At 39.6% G+C, this 22,648-nt stretch overlaps 2 protein-coding genes across 4 annotated transcripts in view; one reads left to right on the top strand and one right to left on the bottom strand.

Moving 5' to 3' along the window:
• Positions 1–12,687, top strand: part of PLPP1 (phospholipid phosphatase 1) — a 131,359-nt gene extending 118,672 nt beyond the window's left edge. For all 3 annotated transcript variants that reach the window (XM_038401272.2, XM_038401265.2, XM_038401268.2), the window contains 2 exons: positions 3,408–3,584; positions 9,743–12,687. In XM_038401272.2, the coding sequence (XP_038257200.1) occupies positions 3,408–3,584; positions 9,743–9,871 (306 nt within the window). In that variant the 3' untranslated portion in view covers positions 9,872–12,687. The remainder of the gene's footprint in view (positions 1–3,407; positions 3,585–9,742) is intronic.
• The window catches only part of MTREX (Mtr4 exosome RNA helicase), a 98,386-nt gene continuing 85,796 nt past the window's right edge, over positions 10,059–22,648 (bottom strand). The window contains exons 24-27 of the mRNA XM_038401264.2: positions 21,710–21,766; positions 19,979–20,141; positions 10,853–10,957; positions 10,059–10,354 (exon numbers count right to left, since the gene is read on the bottom strand). Coding sequence (XP_038257192.1) covers positions 10,302–10,354; positions 10,853–10,957; positions 19,979–20,141; positions 21,710–21,766 — 378 coding nt within the window. The 3' untranslated portion in view covers positions 10,059–10,301. The remainder of the gene's footprint in view (positions 10,355–10,852; positions 10,958–19,978; positions 20,142–21,709; positions 21,767–22,648) is intronic.

Here is a 22,648-nt window from a genome sequence, read left to right as displayed (position 1 = left end):
CTGCTACTCTGCATCCTATTACTATTAGTCCAGTTTACAAGGTAATCCAGATCCTCCTGTATAATCTTGAACCGCTGTGGCTAGTGGTTATTTTCTTAATGTGGAATTGACGTTTGTTTAAACATAAAACCTGGGCTTCCTGTTTGCCAGCTGTCTGTTACCCAGAAAAGGGCCAGAATTTTGCTTTGGGAGTACATTCTGCTTGAGGGAGATTCAAAGACATTTTACCATTAGCTCAGCTTTCTGTAGGCTGGCAATGAAAGCTCTTACCAGCTAATCTGCACCAGGGTGTCTCAAAATGTTGTTCTAGCATAGACCACATTTTTGAAGGACATGTAGCTGTCTTCAGGGGACTTCAGCAGCTGGAGGGGAAAAAGAGAGCTAGCACTGAATGACCAGCTAAAACTCTGTAGGCCACCATGTGCTGTATGGATCACCAGTGGCCCATGTAGAACCACTGAATCTACTGAAGTATGAAAGCTGAGATAACATAAAACACAGCTTTTCACCCTTCACATACTATATTGCTCTAAACTATACTGTCTGGCAGTTAATATACACAGTAGCAAAATAATGGCAACGTGGAATGAAGTCACACTTTGAAACCTATCTGCAGAATAAGCTGTGTCCTAAGAGGACCTGTCTGGCATTTACACTCTGATTAAACTTAGCTTATAGCTTCTTTTTCTGGGACTGATTTCACCCTGACCCTGCTGTGGGGGGGAGGGGAGGACAAGTTATTTCTGTCAAGGGTTGATCTTTAGACACACTGTTTATAGCAGACTGAAAATACCAATGTGATGATGTAATAGTTACTTTGAAAAACCAATGGAACATTCCCCAAATATTTACCTTTGGAAAGTAGCACCTTTAATGTACAGTGTAATACACCGTACAAGTATTTACACAATAAACTTAATGGTTATAATAGATGCACATAGTTTTTGAAGTTGGCTGTGGAAGCATTGACATTAGCTGGTTTGTCTATCATGGTAGCACATGAATCCTCTGTGGCAGGATTCAGTTGATAGCACTTCAGCTTCTGGACTGCAAGGTTATGAATTCAAGTTTTACACTAAGATTTAAGCTGTTGAACAGTGCTGCCGCTGCAATTTTGAGATACTGAGCACAAATCCCAGCTCCATTAGCAATTTCTTGTATAGCTCTTGTAGATGATAGGATAATACTAGTGTGCTTTTTTTCCTGTGACTAGATGGGTTTGTGTTGCAAAGTGAGTTATTGCTGAGCTCCCAAATGGCTGCTGTTTGCTAGCAGTCATTATTCAAGTTGTACCATGAAGCAAAATCAAAATTGTCCTTACTAAATATATTGTAAAGCATTTAGATTTCCTGCGTTTGGAAGAGGCTCTGGGTGTTTTTTTTTTTTTTTAAATCTTGTGAATACTAAAGTCACAAAACACAATACAGAATAGTTGGGGTAAAATAACAAGGAGTTTTGCTTAAAACAACATCACTAAAAAGTGACTCTAAACTTTTTGTGGTGTATATTAATTACTAATCTTTATAACCTGTTCAACTTCTTGCTTACATCTAGTACAAGATTTCTTAGGTGTGTCTAGGGTATTGGGATTCTTAATTGTGTATTGGATGGATTGAGGAAAAGCTCCTCTCAGCTGGAACATGCGTTCTCTAGCCTGTCTCTGTACTGGAGATAATGGAGTGTGATGGACAAAGGCAGTGTCTTGTGTGGATTATATGGGGAAGGTAACATATAAGATCTAGTGATCCGTGTTTTGTACTCGGAAGGGGGTTTGCAAGAGGGAGCGCAAAAGCTGTGATGGAAGGACAGGCTGATATGAAGTTAGAAAGTTGGGTTATGCTTAAAATACCTCTTGTCATATCTGAGTGCAATACATTTTAATATGAATCTGGAGAACCTCTTCCACTTGGGGCAATTTCCACTTTCTGTAGAAGAAAACATCAGCTGTTCAAAGGCAATAACTAGAGACAAGGCAGGTTAAAATGCATTTCAGTCTTACTGCTTGGACTTGGCTTTAGCTCACATCAGATGCATTTATTTATCATCACAGGCTCTGTGTGTTTGTGGTCTTTTAAAAACTTTTTAAAAGCAGCAGAATGCACAGCAAGGTAGCTGCTTTACTAAGAGGCAGGAAAGAAGGGGGAAAAATAAAACAAGCTAGTGGGGAAGGTTAGGAGGGGGAGGAGAAGGAAAAAATGGCCACAAGCTTTATTTAGTCCCTCCCACCCTACCCCCACTAAGAATCACTTTCCAATATTCCAGGACTTTTGGGGTGCAGTCTGTAGAGTAACAGTTTAGCTCCAGTGATGTAAATACACACACAGGTTGCCAAATTATTTAAACTTTGTCAAAACAACCTGAACACATTTGTAGTTTTGTGGTGACAGCTGATGAATGTTGGTATCCTTCGTTGTAATAGCTAAATTAGCTTTCTATTTGGCTATATTTTGCAATTAGAACCAGAATTTTATGCTGGATTTACAAAATTATTATATGGGCTTTATTTATGTCTATACTAGCTCTTATGTCAGCCAAACTTTTGTTACCCAGGGGGATGCTCTCCTGTGGACATGGTTGCTGCTGCTCATTGAGCTGGTTTTATTATGTCTATGGGAGAGCTCTCTCTCACTGGCATAACGCAGCTACATGAGCGCTCTTATAGCAATACAGCTGTAAGTGTAGACATGGCCTAAGGGACAGGTTGTATTTAGCACCATAGTTATTGCAATCATGTGTAGATAATTAAGGCCTGTATACTCCGGTTTAAATGATTATTGTAACTTATGTATTCTATATTCATGCTGTTGTCTTGTTGCTTTCTGTTTAGAGTAAGAAAAGTATTTTTTTGGAAACCCTGTAAATTACATCTGACACCCTAAGAAGATGGTTTAGCAATGAATGAAGAGCTGGGTAGCTTTAATCAGTAGAAATAGATTAAATCAATATCTCCACTGTTGACTGGGATCCTTCTTCCACTCCTTAAATGGCTTTAGTCTGGCACCAGAAGATTATAGTTCTGAAACAACTTAGCCCTTTGTCAAATCAGGGCTAATGCAGTGTATTCCTTTACACAACATAATAAACTAAGGGTGGGGAGTAGCATAACTATACAAAACATTAAGACTATAGTTGAATTAACACTGAAATCTCTGCATTCATATTGTACTGAGCTGTTGGGTATTTACACTAGAGTAACATAGCTTGGATTTGATATTCTGGAGCTACTATGCTGTTTCAAACTAAATATTCAGGGGTATGGATCATATTATACTTCTGAAATGTGAATACTGAATCATGTAACTTCTGATTTAAACTTGAGTAACCTGGTGTCATGATTTATCAGCTGAGCAGTTCTAGATTGAAAACTGCTTCGGAGGTGCTTCGTAACAACTTTTTCTTTCTTTCAGCTTTATCTTCAGGCCAGAATGAAAGGAGATTGGGCAAGACTTGTACGTCCCACAGCGCAATTTGGTCTCATTGCAGCATCTATCTACGTGGGTCTCTCCCGTGTTTCTGATTACAAACATCACTGGAGTGACGTGTTGACTGGACTCCTTCAGGGAGCGGTGGTAGCTGTGCTTATCGTAAGTTCATAAGTAGTTCACTAAGACAGAATCAAAGGTATTTTAAAAATAGGTTTTATGCCATGTGTGACAAGTAGAGGCTCTATTCAGGGGGAAATGTACAGACCTTCCACATGCTCTGAAAAGTAGGAGTTGGGGTAGGAAATAGAAGAAAAACTTGTACAGAATTAGATCACATTATTACCACCATAGACTGTAGAAGCCTCAGTAATGGACCAGGAATGCAACTGTGCTAGCCTCTGTGTTAATAAAAAAAAAAAAAAAAACAACAACAAAAAAAAAACCCCAGTGTAAGATCTTTGGGGTAGGAACAGTCTTTTTTGGTCTAAGACAGATGAATACAGACAGGGGAGTACCAGGAAACCATGAGAGAGTCCTGGCCAGTGATCTGAGCACACCAGCACTGTAACTGTCCCATTTTTTGTAGGCTTAATGGGAAAGGAGGTTTAAAAATTAATTTGAAAGAATTAGGTAGTTTTGTGGACTTTTTTTTTTATTCAGAGAGCTCCTCCCAAGTACAAGGGGAAGCATGGGAGAGAGCATGAAGGGGCCTGTTAGAAAATTTAACAAGCAAGCAATGGAGGATCACATCATGGATAGATCAGAGGCAAGAGTTGTCACCTCAGTCATGAATGAGAGATGACAGGTAGAGTGATAGGCAGTGAAGGGCTTTGAAAATGAGGACAAATAACTTGTTATGGGAAGTATGTAAAGAGGGGTGACAAGGCCAAAGTGACAGGCTAGGAAAATTTATTTTTGCAGTAGCATTCTGAATGGAGAGTGTGGAGCAAAGCTGCATTTGTCAAGACCAGAAAAAAGAATGTTCCTGTAATGGACATGAGATGAGTCTTAGCTGTACGGAGAGACAGGAAAGACTGTATCTTAGATGTTATGTAGAAAGAATCGGCAAGATTTAAACATAGCCTGGATATCGGAACCTAAAGAGAGAGCCAAGTTGAAGGGTCTGAGTGACAGACAGGACAGTGGTGGTGTCCTTTGCTGGGGTGAGGAGGGAAGCGTAGGAGAGGAGAGTCAGAGCTGTTAGTCATGTTGAGCTTGATCCACAAGGAGATGTCTGAGACAGGTAGACATTTTAGTATGGACGGAAGGCAGGCTTGAAAAAAGGGTAGATTACTCAGAAATATGGTGTAAAGACTGGGACCAAGGATAGAGCCCTGTGGAAATCCCACAGAAATCTGGGGGTAGGGGGAATGAGGAGGATCCCCAAAGGACATGTAGGGGACAAATAGTGGTCACCAAATGAAATTATTTGTTTCAAACCTGCTGCCTATTAAAGAAGTATTTATTCACACAATGCACAGTCAACCTGTGGAACTCCTTGCCAGAGGATGTTAAGGCCAAGACCATAACAAGGTTAAAAGAACTAGATAAATTCATGGAGGATAGGTGCATCAATGGCTATTAGCCAGGATGGGCAGGAATGGTGTCCCTCGCCTCTGTTTGCAGGAATGAGCAAACGGGATGGATCACTTGATAATTATCTGTTCTGTTCATTCCTTCCGGGCACCTGGCACTGGCCACTGTCGGAAGACAGGATACTGGGCTAGATGGGACCTTTGGTCTGACCCAGTAAGACCATTCTTATGACACACTGAGATACTTTTTGAGAGAGCAATTTGAGAGGTCAGAGGAGAAGCAGGAGGACATTCATAGATGCCAAGAGAGGGCAATATTTCAAGGAGTACAGTCAGTGTCAAAGGTGGTTGACAGGTCAAGGATGAGGATGGAGTACTGCTGCTGAGACTGACATGGCTAAGAAATGGTGCTTAAAGACTTAGCCCTGGTCTACACTGGGGGGGAGAGAATCGATCTAAGTTAAGCAATTTCAGCTAGTGCATAATGTAGCTGAAGTCGATGTACTTAGATCAAGTTATTGTGGTGTCTTCACCTTGGTGAGTCGACTACTTCCACTCCCCAGTCGACTCCACCTCTCGTGGAGCTGGAGTACAGGAGTCAACAGGAGAGTGCTCGGGGGTTGATTTATTGCATCTAGATTAGATTCGATAAATCTATCCCTGCTGGATCGATCATTGCCTGCTGATCCAGCGGGTAGTGTAGACATATCCTTAGAGTGGTTTCAGGGGAGTACATGGGGCAGAAGCTGTATTTCAGAGGGTCTAAGATTGAGTTGAAGGAGGAAAATGTTGACCGTGATTTTAACTGGTGTACTCAATAAGCTTAGAGATCAGAAGGAGAAGGGTTGGTAGCTGGAGAGGTAAGTGGGGTCAAGGGTGGGTTTAAGATAGAAAAGACTAAAGCAGGTTTCTTCTGTGATGGGAGAGAGCCAGAAAAGAGATGTTAAAAGTAAGGGAGGGGATGAGGGGTACAAAGGAGAGCAAGAGCTGACATTGGCTCAGCAGATAGAGGGATGTGATCATTCCCCTTATTCGGCATTGATGAGGCCTCATCTAGAGTACTGTGTCCAGTTTTGGCCCCCACACTACAAGGATGTGGGAAAAATTGGAGAGTCCAGTGGAGGGCAACAAAAATGATATGGGGGGCTGTAGTGCATGACTTATGAGGAGAGGCGGAGGGAACTGGGAATATTTAGTCTGCAGAAGAATGAGTGGGGGAATGGATAGCTGCTTTCAACTATCTAAAAGGGGGTTTGAAAGAGTGTTCTCAGTGGTAGCAGATAATGGAACAATGATCTCAAGTTGCAGTGGGGGAGGTTTAGGTTGGATATTAGGAAAAACTTTTTTTTACTAGGAGGGTGGTGAAGCTCTGGAATGGGTTATCTAGGGAGGTGGTGGAATCTCCTTCCTTAGAGGTTTTTAAGGTCAGGCTTGAAAAAGCCCTCCTGAGATCCCTTCCAACCATGATATTCTCGATCTCCTGACGTCCCTTCCAACCATGATACTCTATGATCTGGGACAAGTGCAGGGGTTAAGAGAAGGCAGGAAGATCAAGATTTTTAAAAAAAATTCTCTTGGTAGAAATCTGTAAGACCCTTTGAAGAGAGAGGAGGGGAAGGTTTGAGGAGTGAGTCAAAGGTGGTGAAAGTGTGGCTGGGATTGAGGACATGAGATTCAATTACGCTGAGAAGTTACTAGGAAGATGGCCAAGGTGAAGGAGTAGAAAAATTTGTAGAGGAGGAAGTAGGGATGGGGCAGATGTCAGAGGCCAGGAGATTTGTGCTGGTTGGGAATTGGTGAGGAGAGAGGGTAGAATGGATAATTTTAATTTTGTTTAAATTGTCAATTTTATGTTGAGGCCTAAATTTACTATAATTAGCATTACATTTAAATGGAAAACATTCAGGCATTACATGTGACGTTTTAAAGAAGGTCCAACCACTGAATTGCTGGAAGGCATTGGCGAAGCCCCTGGAAGCAGAGGGAGTGCTGAACTAGCTTTTTGATAACAGTAGCCTCTTCTGTATGGTCAGAGAATATTTCCTCTTCAGTTTATTCAAAGTTGAGAATCTCTGACCGGAAGTCAAACTTGCTTGTTTTCCCTTTTACATTTCATTCATAAAAGGAACAGAATGAGGCTTTCCAGTTTTAAAATCTTGGACATAGAATTATAGGACGGGAAGGGACCTTGAGAGTCCATCTAGTCCAGTCCCCTGCACTCAAGGCAAGACTAACCATTATCTAGACCATCCCTGACAAGTGTTTGTCCAACCTGCTCTTGAAAATCCCCAGTGATGGAGATTCCACCACCTCCCTAGGCAATTTATTCCAGTGCTTAACCACTCTGACAGTTAAGAAGTTTCCTAATGTCCAACTTAAACTGTCCTTTCTGCAATTTAAGCCCATTGCTGTTTGTCCTATCCTCAGAGGTTAAGAACAATAATTTTTCTTTCCTCCTTGTAGCAACCTTTTATGCACTTGCAAAAAAGAAAAGGAGTACTTGTGGCACCTTAGAGACTAACATTTATTTGAGCATAAGCTTTCGTGAGTTACAGTAGAGAGCTACAGTAGCTCACGAAAGCTTATGCTCAAATAAATGTGTTTAGTCTCTCAGGTGCCACAAGTACTATTCTTTTTTGCGAATACAGACTAACACAGCTGCTTACTCTGAAACCTGTTTTTATGTACTTAAACTGTTATCATGCCCCCTCTATCTTCTCTTCTCCAGACTAAACAAACCCAATTTTTTTCAATCTTCCCTCATAGGTAATGTTTTCTAGACCTTTAATGTTTGTTGGTGACCAGAAACATAGTTCAGTTCACTACTAGGGGTAATGTATTGTTTAATTCAGTTTTTAAATGATTTGTCAAGCCATCAGTAAAGTTAATTTTCCTCTAGAAAATAAGAAATAGTCACCATTTTCTAACATATGTAAAAATTAAGGATCTGAAATGCATGTTAAGCTATACTGGTTTTCCTGGCAGGATGATTTTCACTGGTTGCCTTCCTTTAGGAAAATAAAGTACAAATACAAAACAAGATTATCATCAAAATCATGATTTCCTACTTGATTTAAGTAGTCCACCCTGGGTCAGTATAATGAGGGGAAAGATGAAGACTACAGAAAAGAGGTGTGGTAAGAGCTATAAGTGAATGGCAGATTGACCAAAATTATAAAATTTGAAAAATGCTGTGAAGGGAATGCTGGAACCTGACTTGTTGCTAGGTAGCTAACGAGGGGAAAGGTGGTTGGCATGGGCAGTAGGAGGCTCTGGGCTGAGGTGGGGACCCTGGGACAGGAGCGTCTCTCCATGCTTGCAGCTGGTCATGCTAGTTCATAAAGATCAATGGTTCCTGTACCACTGCTATATTAGGCTACTCCAGTTGATTGCTGATGGGCAATTGATTGATTAAAATCACTTTGATTTAAATCAAGGTTTTCTGATTTAAATCTTCTTTTGCATTTTTAGTTGATTCTCCATTGGAACATTAAATGTGTTGATTTGCAACTAAATATATAGCCCTTTACACTAAATCTGGTACTGTTTGCTTACATAAGTGTGTGTGTAATATAATTCCCCTGCTTAGCAGTTATGTGAATAAATGTAAAAAAGCTAAGTTTAAATTAATGTGAAAGTGAATTATGCATGCATTTTTTTTACCTGTGATTTATTGCAATCTCTATTTAGATGAAAATGAAAACCTGGTTTTGTGCATTTAATTGCGTTTTTTTACTAAATGAAACTACCTTCCTTATGTGCTACTAACTGATGTATTAAATGAAAAGTATCTAGTTAGTGAATTGAACTGATCCTTCCACCTAGCTTTTCTTCATAGATTGGAAGAGGACAACAATCTTTCCTGGTTTCTCAACTTTGAACTAAAATGAAGAAAATACTCTGCACCTGCAGAAGAGGTTACGTTTGTCAAACACTAGGTTGAGCACTTCTTCATCAGCCTCTGGTTCCAAAGGCTTAGCTAGTGCCTTCCAGCAGTTCAGTGGTTTCACTGTTTTTAAAAACGAGCAGCAACCATCTGCTGCTTAATATTTTGTTCAGTAGATAAATTTTACTTTTAACAGAAGTTGTCAATTTCAAAGAGGTTTTGAGTGTGCTGATGGGCCTCTATGAATATTTTGTCCTGCTGGGGTTGAGTGCACAGCATTTAATACTCCTAATGAAACTTTTACATTTTAAAGCAGAATATGTATAGCAATCTGAAACTTATTTAAATATAAAATGATAGGAATGCTTTGAATCTGCTTCATCCTACAACTGTGACCTGGAAAGCAGTAACACCCACTGTGATGCATGCAACTTACACCTTCAGAACATCCACTAATAAGGAAGGTTTTAATGATTCTCCAGGAACTAGGGGGCAGCATTTGCTTGATTGTATGAAACAAACTTCAACTGAAGTCCCAGAAATTAGTAAGTAGACTTTATGGTGAAACTAAGTTTAGCTCAAATACATCCATTTTTCTGTTTCATCCCAAAATACTATAAGGGAAAATATTTAGATTTCCCAGATTTTCTGGTAGTTGATCAGAGCTTTAATGTAAATAGCTCTTGTAGTCATGATTCCTCTCGGAACCAGATACTTTAGTGCCCTGGCTCCATATACCACTACACAAGACCAATCCAAATGCATAAGAACTTGCACTGTAGGACTACCTCCTTAATGTGGATAGTTTTAGCTGACCGACTGAGTGTAAGGTGTTAGAATCCTGTATTTGGCATTTTTGTCTTAAGGGCTAACAGTGTATAATTTTGTTCACTTAGGTGGTGTACGTATCAGATTTTTTCAAAGTGAGGGGATGTACATTTAAACCCAATGAAGAAGATTCGCATACGACTCTACATGAGACACCAACAAATGGAAATCACTATGGCAGTAATCACCAACCATGATCCTGTGAAGGCTCCTGCTTTCTAAAAGAAAAATGATTTCATAAGTCTCCATATGTAAAATAAATGCCTTTAAGGGACTGCTGCTGCTATACCTCTTGGATGCTCATTTTATATGTATATAGTAACATAACAGCATTGTCTATATATCTAATAGGTTTAAAAATCTTAAATTCTATTTCAAGCTTACTGCTTATAAAAACCACAATTTTTTATTAAAATAACATGGTAACACTTATGTACAAACAGCATTGTGTATGTAATATGCTTTGTTAGAATGCTTCCTGTTTTAAATACATACACTATTAAATGCCTGTCTTGGGGGTAAAGATGGCAAACTAGGCTGATGCCACCAGTCTAGAATTATTCTGCTCAGTGAACAAGTTTTTTCAGATTGCTCCCAATCCATAATGGGCTTCCACAACATAGATTTTTATAGGTAGAGGCTTGCAGCAAACACAATGTCTCTCTTGATTTTGGTAATTCCTATCAAAAAGAAACAGATTAGTATTATTGTCAAAATATATAGGTAAGAGCTGAACCTTGTGCACTAGATTATATGGTACCTGTAATGGTCTGAGACTTGTGTATTCTATGTGCACAGTGTAAGTCATGACTTTAGACCCATGGATAAAGTACAGTGAAAATCTCCCTTGAAAGGGTACCTGCATTATCCTTTTAACAGTTTTTTTTTCCCCATAAATATTTAGTTGGTAGATTTATGCTTAACAGATAGCTTTTACTACTATTGCAAATAAACTCTTTAAAGCCCAGTCAGACTTTCCAGCACCGATGCCTCTCTATAGAAAGAATCAAGTTGACTGTGTTAAATTAAAATAGTGCTTTTCTCTCAGATAATGTAGCATTTTCAATAATAATTCAAAAGAACTTGGCTTGAATAATTTCTTTAGAAGCTGAAATAGATTTAGTTCGTAGGTACATGCTTTCACCCCTTCTATTTATAACCATATTCTAAATACATACCTTCGGCAAACTTATTTTCCAGCTCTGTGTTTCCTATGGCCTTTGCTGCTTGACACATCTGTCGAAGCAATTCTTCTAGCCGCCTCATACAACGAATTATGCTACCTAGATAAAAATGAAGCCTGTTTTTTTTAGCAGTCACTTCACTTAATGGCAACAAGAAAGTTGACTAAATTCATTACATGACATATTAATGTAAATTGAGCCTTGAGGATGTAACTTGAGCTTCTACAGGAAGGATATCCTTAAACAGTACAGCTTCAGGCCTACTTCCTTAAGTAACAGAATTCCATTTTAAAACCAGACTTCATTCCCATAGTCCAGCTTGCAATTTCTAGAAATTAAGTTTATTGGCCATGTTAAAACTCTTTGCTCCTGAAACTTTAGTTATTACCTATTTCAATCAGCTACTCAAGAGTTTTAGAATGCCTGAATATTGCACAAGAAATTTAGCCTGTACTGCAGGCACACTAGCCAGAGATGCTCCAAGTATCAAGACCTCCTCCTACCATAGCCATGCATTCCAAAAAAACCTCCAACCCCATCTAAAGTAACTTTTCTATGGAAAGGTGATTGTCACTTGCCCAGACAATTTTTGCCACTAGAGAAGTATAGAATAGAATAAAAGTCATGAACAGCTGAAATACAGATATGCCTTTGGGTTGTTTCTTTTAAGGCTTTTGCACATAATTAGCTCTTTTTCCAGAGCCTTTCCTTCATTATAAACTGAATACCTGAACTGACAGTAGCATTTGTTTTTTTGATACATGGATTCCCTTGTCCACTGTTCAAACTAAGGGACAATCTGATTCTAAAAGCAATGGGATATAAAGAAGGGAGATTACTGAGCAAATGGGCTTTGAACGTAGGTGAAGATGACTTTGTCCCATTGCCAGCTCACTTTCTCTGCTACAATGAATGGGGCTAGTGGAGACTACACTAGATTCTGGTGCATGACATGTTCCACATCCTGTAAAGGTGTGTAGCATAACTAAGTACATGTAAGCACAGTACTTGATATACCTAAAATAGAAGGGATGGTAAATACATAGTGTGCTATTATACAATTTTTGCTTCTTTGTTACAATCTAATTTAAAGCTAGACTATGGTGTGGAAATATCTGTCCAGTATAGATTTCACCTTTGAAGAGTTTGACTGTAAATGGCACTGAATTGATATCTATATGGAGAACAAGAAGCTTTAGTGTAATTTTTTACCTAAATTTCCAGCAGATAGTGCACTATCTGCTGTGGACAAGCATCTCTGATTAATTTTTAATTAATCAGGCAGAGTTGTGACTTCACAGATGACTGATACTACAAAGCACAAACTGGTCTGGAAGAAGACTGTAGAAGTGACAGTCCAGAGTAATTTATCTCTGCCACCCAGGCCTAAAGACACTCCTCTTTGAAAATAAAGCCCTAATTCCACAATTGTCTATATTCAGTGAAAGCCTGCACACATCTGTTTCGTTAAGGCATTCTTCATATGAGCACATTCATTGCTGCCATTATGTCATCTACTACAGCAGGAGTAACTCCTGCAAGGGGACAGTATGTGTAAAACCTCTTGCAGGTTAAAAGCCGTATGGCGTCAATTACTGAGACAAAGCACAAGTCCAAAATAAGTGAACCATCAGCAGTTCCCCTGAGCATAGCCACGCTGCATTTTGGCAACATCAACTCAGTTTTCTGGAAGTCCCTGCTAGAGTCTGTTTACAAGAATATAATTCCACCAAGCACCAGCTTACACAGAGAGGCTTCATTATAGCTGTTGCAGACAAAAACTTGTACACAACAACCAGTTATTCCTAAACCTACATTGACTTGGTTTTTGAAAAGGAAGATAATCTATAAATGTTTAAACCAATTATTGCTTGGCAGTTTTCTTTTTCAAAACTCTAAATCCCTTTTCTGTCCCTTATCCCCCCCCCCAACACTTCCACCCCACTATGGCTTGTAAGTATAAGACCCTGTCATGGCCACTTTACTTCCGATTGTTAGGGACTGGGTTGATTTCTATTCACAAATCAATGCTGCTGCTATTTAGCAAGAAACCTTTCTTTAGGAATGATGCACAACACTCCACCCCCATTTTGGAAACAGCTTCCTGCATTCAAAGGCTCAGTCTGCAACAGGAACATTAGGAGCTGCAGTTAGTGTAGCTCCACGGCTGAGGGCAGCTGTAATGTAGAAAGACAGAGCTGCTCAGAAATGTTTTGCCATATCTATTTTAGATTTGATAAAACTTGTTCAAACACCAGGCAGGTTTCCACTGGAAACCTGTGAATGTTCTAAGGTCTACAGCTTGTGGCAGGGAGCCTGCCAGCCACTGGAGCACTGGCAGGAGTCAGGCATTCAGTTTATAGTGAAGGAAAGGCTCTGGAATAAGAACTAACTGTTTGTAAAATGCCTATTGGTTGTTTCCTTCAAGGCTGTTCATGGCTTGTATTCCATTTTATACTTCTCTAGCTGTAAAAATTATTTGGACAAGCGACAATCACCTTTTCATAGAAAAGTTACTTTAGATGGGGTTCGAGTTTTTTTTTTGAATGCTTGTGATGGCTATGGTAGTATGAGAGAGTGATATTTTGAGGATTTCTAGCTAATGTGCCTGTAGTACAAGCTAGATTTCTTGTGGCTCAGGTCTCTGGTAGCCCTGGGGATTCCCAACCCCAGGACAGTCTGCATGGCAGGGCTGCCACAGACCCTGGGAGCCCTGGCAGCAGATCACTCAACTGACATTGTCAGTTTCATTTATTTTTCCCCCAGAAACACCATGTTTCACTATTTCCAAAATGACATTTTTGTCTTGCTGAAAAGTTTCTGCAAATTTGGTTTTATTCCAATGGGGAATTAACCCAGCTTCTGAAAATCCAAAATTTCTTACAGACCAAAAATCTTGAGTTTTGACCAGCTCCAAAAGGGGGGTATCAATTTGTTTGTTTGTACAACCGTCAGCATTAAAAATGTCCAATCCCCAGCTTCCCTCATTGCTACTGTTGGTGATGGAGCTACACTGCTCCTGAGTTACAAAGCCTAATTCTTCCACCAGAGATCCTGCCCTGGTGCCTGCTGGTCCAGATCACAAAAAACCTGGATCAGGATGTAACTGTCGCCCATGTAATAGTGAAGAACATACCTGCTAAGCAAGCCCTTGCTCTAGCCACTTGCTATGCAGAAAAAAAGGGAGGAAAAAACAGGGTTGTATCTAAATCATCATTTTAACTCAGTACAATTTGGTGTTTTTGTAATAATGAGGAACAAATTAAGTATGCAAATGTTTAAGCTCTCCCCTTCCCCCCAAAATGTCAGATCCTCACATCTACCCCTTTCCACAACACAAAGGGGAACAGACTATATTAATCTTGTCCTGGGGGCCAAAGGCTTCCACCCCTTCTCCTAGGTGCCAAATGCCTCCTACCACCATGCCAAAGTTTCTAGTTCTCACCCCATCCTATCCCCCCATACTACATGTTGCTTTCAGTGTGGAAGAGAATCTTGTAGTATGGGGGCAGTATTCCATTAGAAAGAGTTAGGGTTTGTCTGACAAAATAGTTAGTGAGAGACATGCCAGGGTGTAAATCTAGTGGGTCATGCTCTTAACTGTCTGTGTGGATTTTGTTAACATGCACTAAAAAGTTCCCTCGTAGACACTGACCTACTGCCAACATCTAGACAAGCCCTTCAATGGAGACTTGTATTTAATATAACAATAACCACAGTGTTCCTTATTTTATTACTCATTTTCATATTCAGTTCAATAAAAGCTTGTTTTTTTAATTTACTTGAAACCCCTATGTCAATGTACCACAGGATTCACTGTCACTATGTTGCAGAAACTCAGGTACTTTGATATAAAAATGTAGATGCAGTATGGTACAAAGTCCACAATGCTTCATCTGGGTAAATCTTCAGAGAGTCAGCATTTATTTTTGGACAATTCTGCAGGATTGTCCACTTTTACAAACCCCCTTAAGGGAAGAATCATGCATCTTCACCCTCACAAAAGATGAAAGATAGACACATAAGGTTAGAGGAAAGGTCTGATGGCTCCACCATTGCAAAGAGTGACCAGAAGGCTATGGGTAGCCAAAATGGCTAATAGCGAACAGCCTGGGGTGTGACTCTGTTCCCCATTTGCAGCCAGCAATCCTCTTATCCAGAACACAGGATGTATGTAACAAATGGGAAAGTTGTATTTTTAATTGCCTGTGTGTGGCCTATTCAGCCAAGAGTGAACTGGGAAACACAAGAACAGCAGCTAGCTGGGAGCAGCTCTTGATTTCCATCATCTGTTTCCCTCCTTATTCCTTTGGAGCGCATCTCCAAGGGATACAATTTCTTCCAGTGGCCAGAAAGGCAGCCTCTCTATAGGAGGAATCTGCTGAGTCCAGAAGTGCTGACTGCCAGGTTTTCGGTTGGTCGCAGGAACCCTAGCTTAGTAGGCTTTTGACACTAAACATCAGATTTCCAGCATAAATTAATGATGGCCAGGAATTCAGAATAAATGAGCAAGAATGTGTCAATTTCCTTATTTCAAAGATTACCGAAACTGCTCGAACACAGTAACATTATGTAGGGAAGAAAAGTGCTAGCCAACACAGTGATGGCCATAGCGCTGCTGGAAGGGCAGGCTAGGACATGTGTTAAGCATGTCACCTAATCATTATTAAAACACTGGTTCTTAAGATCAAAGGCAACACAAACTCGCCCTGTTTTTGATCTTTCGATGAAGAAATAGTAATTAAAAAATTGACATGATGCTGAGCACCATTCCGCCTGGACTGCAGCCTGTGATGTCGTAGTCATGCTGGCTAACTTGATTTTCCAAAACCACCTTCAAACACGGAGATTCTGCCATATAGACCAGCCCCTAGAGCAGGGAAAATTCTGTTTTTGTCCTTTAGCTTTGGAGGAACTTGCTGTCTCTTACATGTGTATGTAGGTGATGTAAGTCATAAAAGTGGAATCCTAGGGCAGGATAATGCAACTGTAGAAATTTCCCTTCTTCAAAGAAGAAAAGGGGAGGAGTGAGACAATTTTTGGTTTGAGGCCCAGTTTCTTGAGGAGCCTGGGGGTTGCCGTCTTCACTGAAAGTGTATTACACCATTTGAAAAGAGGCAAAGGAATTAGGTAAGGTTCATGCTGGAAGTTTTATATAACCATGAAGTCACATCAAGGACCTAATGGCTCACAACCCTCAACCTCAGTGGTATTAAGCATTAGGAATGATCTACTAACTCCTTATACTCCAGCTGCCCTTCAGACTCCTTGATAAACAAAGAACAAAAGCCACCAGCGCTAATGAATCAGCGGTGTTTTCATAAGGACATGATGTGGTAGTGGAGACACTACTTGCCTGGAGAGTATTGAGTATTATAGTAAAGCACTGGCTCTGCTGTAGTTAAGGTCAACTGAATAAAAAAAGAGCTACGTGAGTACAATTAGCATAAAAAGAGACTGCAAGTGTGGCCTGTTGGATGCTTATGCACACAGTGCACTAAACTGCCCAGAACAGCTATAAATGTGTATGTGAACTTTCCCTCCATTGTGCTGAATCCTTGAACTAACAAGAGACAAGAAGATTCCCTTCATTGACATACATGCTTCATATCACGAAATGACATGACCTATTGGTACTATGGGCAAGCAATCACCTTTCCTTGTGTTCTCCACAGCCCCAAAAGTTCAAAAATATCTACAGGCCTGTCTATGTGGAACAGAGCCTTAATAGGTAACCAAGCAAGGTTACAAAGCTCGTGAAGTATTTATACTTAGCACAAGACGTGAATCATATTTGCTCTCTCCTCATCAGTTACAGTCTAACAGTACGTCATTTAAGAATGTGCAGAACTTAAGTCTTAGACTTCTCAGCCCAACTATTATCACTGCTAATAGCTTTGTGAGTATCATAGGGCAGAGGATAGACCAAAGTGCAATGTTTTACTTTGCTAGTAACTATTTCTGCTGGCAAACCACAAACTGATGATGACAGTACTAACGGGAAGAAGCTTCTAAATCTCTGCCAGATCCACCAATGTTATTAGGCTTCATGCAGACATTTTGATAAGAGTATAAGCTAGTGTCTTCATCCCACTGTTCTGGCCTTCTTATGATCTCAAGGTGGCCTGACCTGCTCTCAGTCTTCTTATTATGAAGATCAAGGGTATAGAGTACTGAGAACCTGTCAAGGTTCCTTCTCCACTCTGAACTCTAGGATACAGATGTGGGGATCTGCATGAAAGACTCCCTAAGCTTATTCTTACCAGCTTAGGTTAAAAACTTCCCCAAGGTACAAACTTTGCCTTGTCCTTGAACAGTATGCTGCCACCATCAAGCGTTTTAAACAAAGAAAGAGACCACTTGGAGACGTCTTCCCACAAAATATCCTCCCAAGCCCTACACCCCCTTTCCTGGGGAAGGCTTGATAAGAATCCTCACCATTTGGTACAGGTGAACACAGAACCAAACCCTTGGATCTTAAGAACAATGAAAAATCAATTAGATTCTTAAAAGAATAATTTTAATTAAAGGTAAAAGAATCACCTCTGTAAAATCAGGATAGTAAATATCTTACAGGTTAATCAGATTCAAAACACAGAGAATCTCTCTAGGCAAAACCTTAAGTTACAAAAAGACACAAAAACAGGAATATACATTCCCTCCAGCACAGTCTATTTTACCAGCCATTAAACAAAAGAAAATCTAACGCATTTCTAGCTAGATTACTTACTAACTTAACAGGAGTTGGAAGGCTTGCATTTCTGATCTGTTCCCGGCAAAAGCATCACACAGACAGACAGACCCCTTTGTGTCCCGTCCCCCCCTCCAGATTTGAAAGTATCTTGTCGCCTCATTGGTCATTTTGGGTCAGGTGTCAGCGAGGTTACCGTAGCTTCTTAACCCTTTACAGGTGAAAGGGTTTTGCCTCTGGTCACGAGGGATTTTATAGAAAGGTGTATATATACAGAAAGGTGGTTACCCTTCCCTTTATATTTATGACAGCACCTTTCTTGAAACACAAGTTCTACTGCCAGAACTTTAGGAAGTGAGATATTGCAGCAAGTATTGTGCGTTTCTTGAGATCTGTGCTGCACTTTATACTGAAGTGGATTGATTCCCATGTGCTTGTGAAGAGTAATACTCTATCCTTATTTCTAGGAACCCTACTGCAGAACCCTACTACCTACATACCAATGGTTTGGAGCGGAAGGAGGGACTAGTCCCATTCTTGGGCCCATGCTTCCCCTTGGTGCTCCATACCTAGGTTTGCCCCTGGAGTCAGGAGTCTCTTCTCTGGTACCATTGCTGTGGATAAAACTAGGATGGCTTGTAGCCCTCTTTGGGTTTTGTTGTAGGGAGTGAAATCTTTGGCTACTGTCAAGCACCACTTAGCAAGCCTCTCCCCAAACAAGATTCTATCTGAGAATTTTAAGGCACAAAGAAGAAAAGGGGGAACAAAGAGCAAGAATGCAAAATCATGCAGCTGTTTTGAAGGGGGAAATCATTGGGAAAACAAATAGATGGGAGCAGGGGAAGGAATACATTCTCTGAAGTGGCTGCACCTAAAAAACTACCAACAGCCTAAGAGGGTCTTCTGAGGATTAATATTTGTATGGCACTTTGCAAAGTATTATTAATATTTAATTCTCACTCAGTTCTTTACTCATTTTTCCTCCCATAAATTAAAGCTTGGATCAAGGTGCATCACAAAAAAGTAATAAAATAATATTAATAGCCTTACAACGTTATTGAGGAAGAAGTCACTTGTAGCACTATAAAAGTGTACCATTTTGTACAGCACCAAACAGAGCTTAGTAAGCAAAAAGTAAACTAAAGAATCTTCTAGTATTCCATTTTTAAAGGAAAATAGTTTTTGATAACCCATGTAGTTTTCTGAGCTGGCAACAGAACAAACAAAACAATAAAATACAAAATAATATCAGTAGGGATCAGCTTTCTAATTGTTGACAGCTGAGACTCTGGCATCATGTTAAAAGGTTTGAAAGAATTCCCTACAAGACTTTACAAAAATACAAGTTTCACATTCTGTGCTCTCCACTAAATCAAACTGCATGCACAGTGTCCCTAAAGTATCTAACAGAGAAGAGCTAGAAAATCAGACCACCACATTTTTACTTGTAGTAAGCAATACACAAATATTCCTGAGTGCATTAGACACATAACTGAATCTAATGGATTGTCTCATCAGAATACAAAACAAGTCCCTTTGCATCTCATATTTTAAAAGAGAGATATGGGAAGTCAGACTGTCAGGAAAACAACTTTGTTCCTTTAGATGTCAAAATGAATCATCTTTGTTGAGTTTGTTATGGAAACAAAAAACTGATTTTACTATGGCAACTCAATGAATTCGGGGGAGAGGGGGGAACTTACCTTCTGTAATCACAGTTGAAATTAAATCAGGATGTATATTCATTAAAGCTGAATTAAAAATGTACTAGATAGGGAAGTGTTTTTACTTAAGACTCCCTCCTAGCTTCTTTCCAAAATATTTTCTCCTCTGACTTTATAATTAAGTGTGAAGTACTTAACTTCTACAAAACTGAAGTTATGAAGCAAAAATCTCCACTTTCCCTTGCATACTATTTTTATGGTCATCATTAGCTGATGTAACAAGAGTTATAGATTTGCTGAGGCAAACATTTCGGCTTTGAATAAGAAACTGAGCATTAAAATTCTTCTTGTAAGCACAATATACTGCAATGTTTAGGATTTCTGTGTTTTATAAATGCTACTCTTTTTGGTTAAATAAATTGGTTATTTATTATCGAGGGGTGAGTCAAACTCCATAAAATATTTTAGTTTCCAAATTACCAAAACAGTTAAGTAGACTTAAAATGATTTCTACAAAAAGTAGAAAAAGTTTGTGGTTTTCTACTACATAGAAAGCAAATACTTGAAAATATCTGGCTTGAGTAACTTTACAGTACTTTCAGAAGGATATTTAGAGCCAGCTTTGGGCCTTTCAGATTCCTAATTTTCTCCCAACAGAAGAATGCAAACTTTAACTACATCACAAAGAACAGAAGTCAATTACACAGAATTTGTGAACTGTACCACACTAACACTTCATAAAATGGAAGTTTTAAAGTAACATACCTTCAAAGACATCGGTCATTTTGCAGATATGAGCAAAAGTAGCTCCATTTGCCCATGTGTATACTACATCCATTAGGTTGGGTCTGAAGGAGTTTAGGTAATTTTCCTCATCGATTTCCAATTTAGCTTCTGCTGAAACTTTGGCAATTCTTTTAGCACATTCCTTTAATAAAAGGTTTAGTTTTAAAATCAAGTTGCAGTGTGACAAATTCTTCAAAACCAGAAACTAACTCATTGTTTACACTAGAATTTGAAATCTTATTAGAATAAATGTAACCAAGCAATTTATAGTGCAGTTATTAAACTATATGTAAAAATCTAAGAATGATACATGTTAACTGTCCAAGCTCATGAAGGCCTTACATGCAATTTGACAGCATTTCTCTGTTTATGTGTGTCTGAACATAACATGGTAACTTCTGAACTCTGATTCTGATCAATTGCAAAAATTTCAGGTAATGTGTTCTAGGCCATCAACAGCCAGAACCCTATTGATTTCGGAGAAAATTGGAAAACCAAGAAGGGGAAAACAAGGAACACAGGAAACCACTGCATTTGGTTAGAAGAGCCACAGTTTTAAGGATCTCTACAGCTGCCTATAGCAGTGGCTCTCAACCAGTGTATGTGTACCCCTGATGGTATGCAGAGGTCTTCCAGGGGTTACATCAATTCATCTAGATATTTGCCTAGTTTTACAACAGGCTACATAAAAAGCACTAATGAAGTTAATGCAAACTAAAATTTCATAGAGACAATGATTTGTTTATACTTCTCTAAATACTATACCCTGAAATGTAGGTATGTTTATACTCCAATTTATTTATTTTCTAATTATATGGTAAAAATGAGAAAGTCAGCAATTTTTCAGTAACAGTGTGCTGTGAAACTTGTGTATTTTTATGTCTGATTTTGTAAGTAAGTAGTTTTTAAGTGAGGTGAAACTTGGGGGTACACAAGACAAATTAAACTCCTGAAAGTAGTCTGGAAAGGTTGAGAGCCACTGGTCTATAAAGCAAACATGTCATTGAAGGCACCCTAATTAACGCCTTACTACACAACACCACCCAGTTCATTCTCCCAATAGAATTTAACATGTTGACACTCTGAATGACTTTTATCCCAGTCTAACAATAATTGGGTGGTGGAGGGTATGGGCACATGCATATAGCCCCTAGCATGGGGAGAGAAAAGGGGACCCTGTTATAGGGGAGGAGAGAATATGGGGCACAAAACTCCTGGTGGGGGGAAATAGGGAGCACAACCCCTAATGGGTGGGTGGGAGGGTAGATTATGGGATCCTGATATGGAGAAGGAAGCATACAGAGTCCCTGGCCAGGGGAAAGGGAGAATGGAGGGCTTCGGAATTCATAGCAAACCCCTGGCTGTAGGGAGTTGCAGGGAGTCCCAGAAATAGAAGGGGAAGGGAGGGTGGCACCCAGGGAGCCTTGAGCGGGTGGGAATGGAAGAATTCACAGGTCCCTTGTGTGTGCAATAAGCTTGAACTACAGAAGCGATGACCCTCTAATTTGCACAGGCCTCCAAAAAAAGAATGTATAACCAAGAATAACAAAATCCACTACTATGATGGCAAAGTCTTGTGCTACTATAATTAGACAAAGAATTCACCAATTTTACCAGAATTAAATCTCACTCCTGCACTTACACATATGCTTAACTTTATGCCGGTAAGCTGTCCCACTGAATTCAAAGAGATTTTCACTGGAAAATTACCTGCATTTGGCGAAGTGGTCCTGCCAATTGCTCTGTCAATTTGGGCATTTCACTGGACTGAAAAAGAAAACATTAAACAAACTCATGAGCTCCATATTCCCAATTTAAATCAAGTTAAGTGCAAAATCAAACCTGTAACATTACCAGATATGTTAGTGCCATATTAAACCTTTCTAATTCCCTCTCAAATCTGTTATCACAAATACTAAAATCTACTTCAAGTACGTTTATTTAAAAATAGAGCATCTATCAGTTTCTCCAGGTATCCTTAACATGAAAGTTAAAATATAAATTAACTGAACACAAAGACTTTCAATAAAGAAAACATGCTAATGGAAATAAAAGGCATCCTTTTTCTGTACTAGATACACTTAAGGCAGTCCCTCTGTTAAAACTTGTTTGAATTTTCAATATTATAAATTATTCTAGAATGTACCAATAACTTTATTACGAATTTGAAGCTTCACTTTTAATTAAGAATGTAAAAAAAATGTATAGGTGGAATTTTTATTTTTAAAAGAATGATGTGTAATGTGTCAATGGGGATGAATGAGAATCTCAAGGCCAATGGTTCCCAAACTTTAACTGCCTGCGGAACCCCTTTCCCTAAATTGTCAAATCTCGTGAACCTCCTCCTAAAAATGAATATTTCCAGGGATTTAACTTTAAATTTCCTCTGCACTCAGCATAGCTCCTGCTGCTGGACCCCGTTGACCGCCCTGGTCCACTGAGCTCGGGCTGCAGGTCCCGCTGACCACTGGGGCTTGGGCTGCCAGCCCCGTGCAGAGCGCTGGGGTTCGGGCGGCCAGCTCCCACACCATCTGCCCTGCAACTGGGTCCCACCTGCTGTCTCCAATGCCCAGGGTACTCTGGCCACCATTAGTGAAATTTTTCTGGCAAACCCCTTGTAATGTTTTGTGAACCCCCAGGGGTTCGTGA

The sequence above is a fragment of the Dermochelys coriacea genome, chromosome 5 (genome assembly GCF_009764565.3).
Source record: "Dermochelys coriacea isolate rDerCor1 chromosome 5, rDerCor1.pri.v4, whole genome shotgun sequence".
In the NCBI taxonomy this organism is placed as follows: domain Eukaryota; kingdom Metazoa; phylum Chordata; order Testudines; family Dermochelyidae; genus Dermochelys; species Dermochelys coriacea.
Note: the sequence above shows the minus strand (reverse complement) of the source record. Positions and strands in the feature narration are given on the sequence as shown.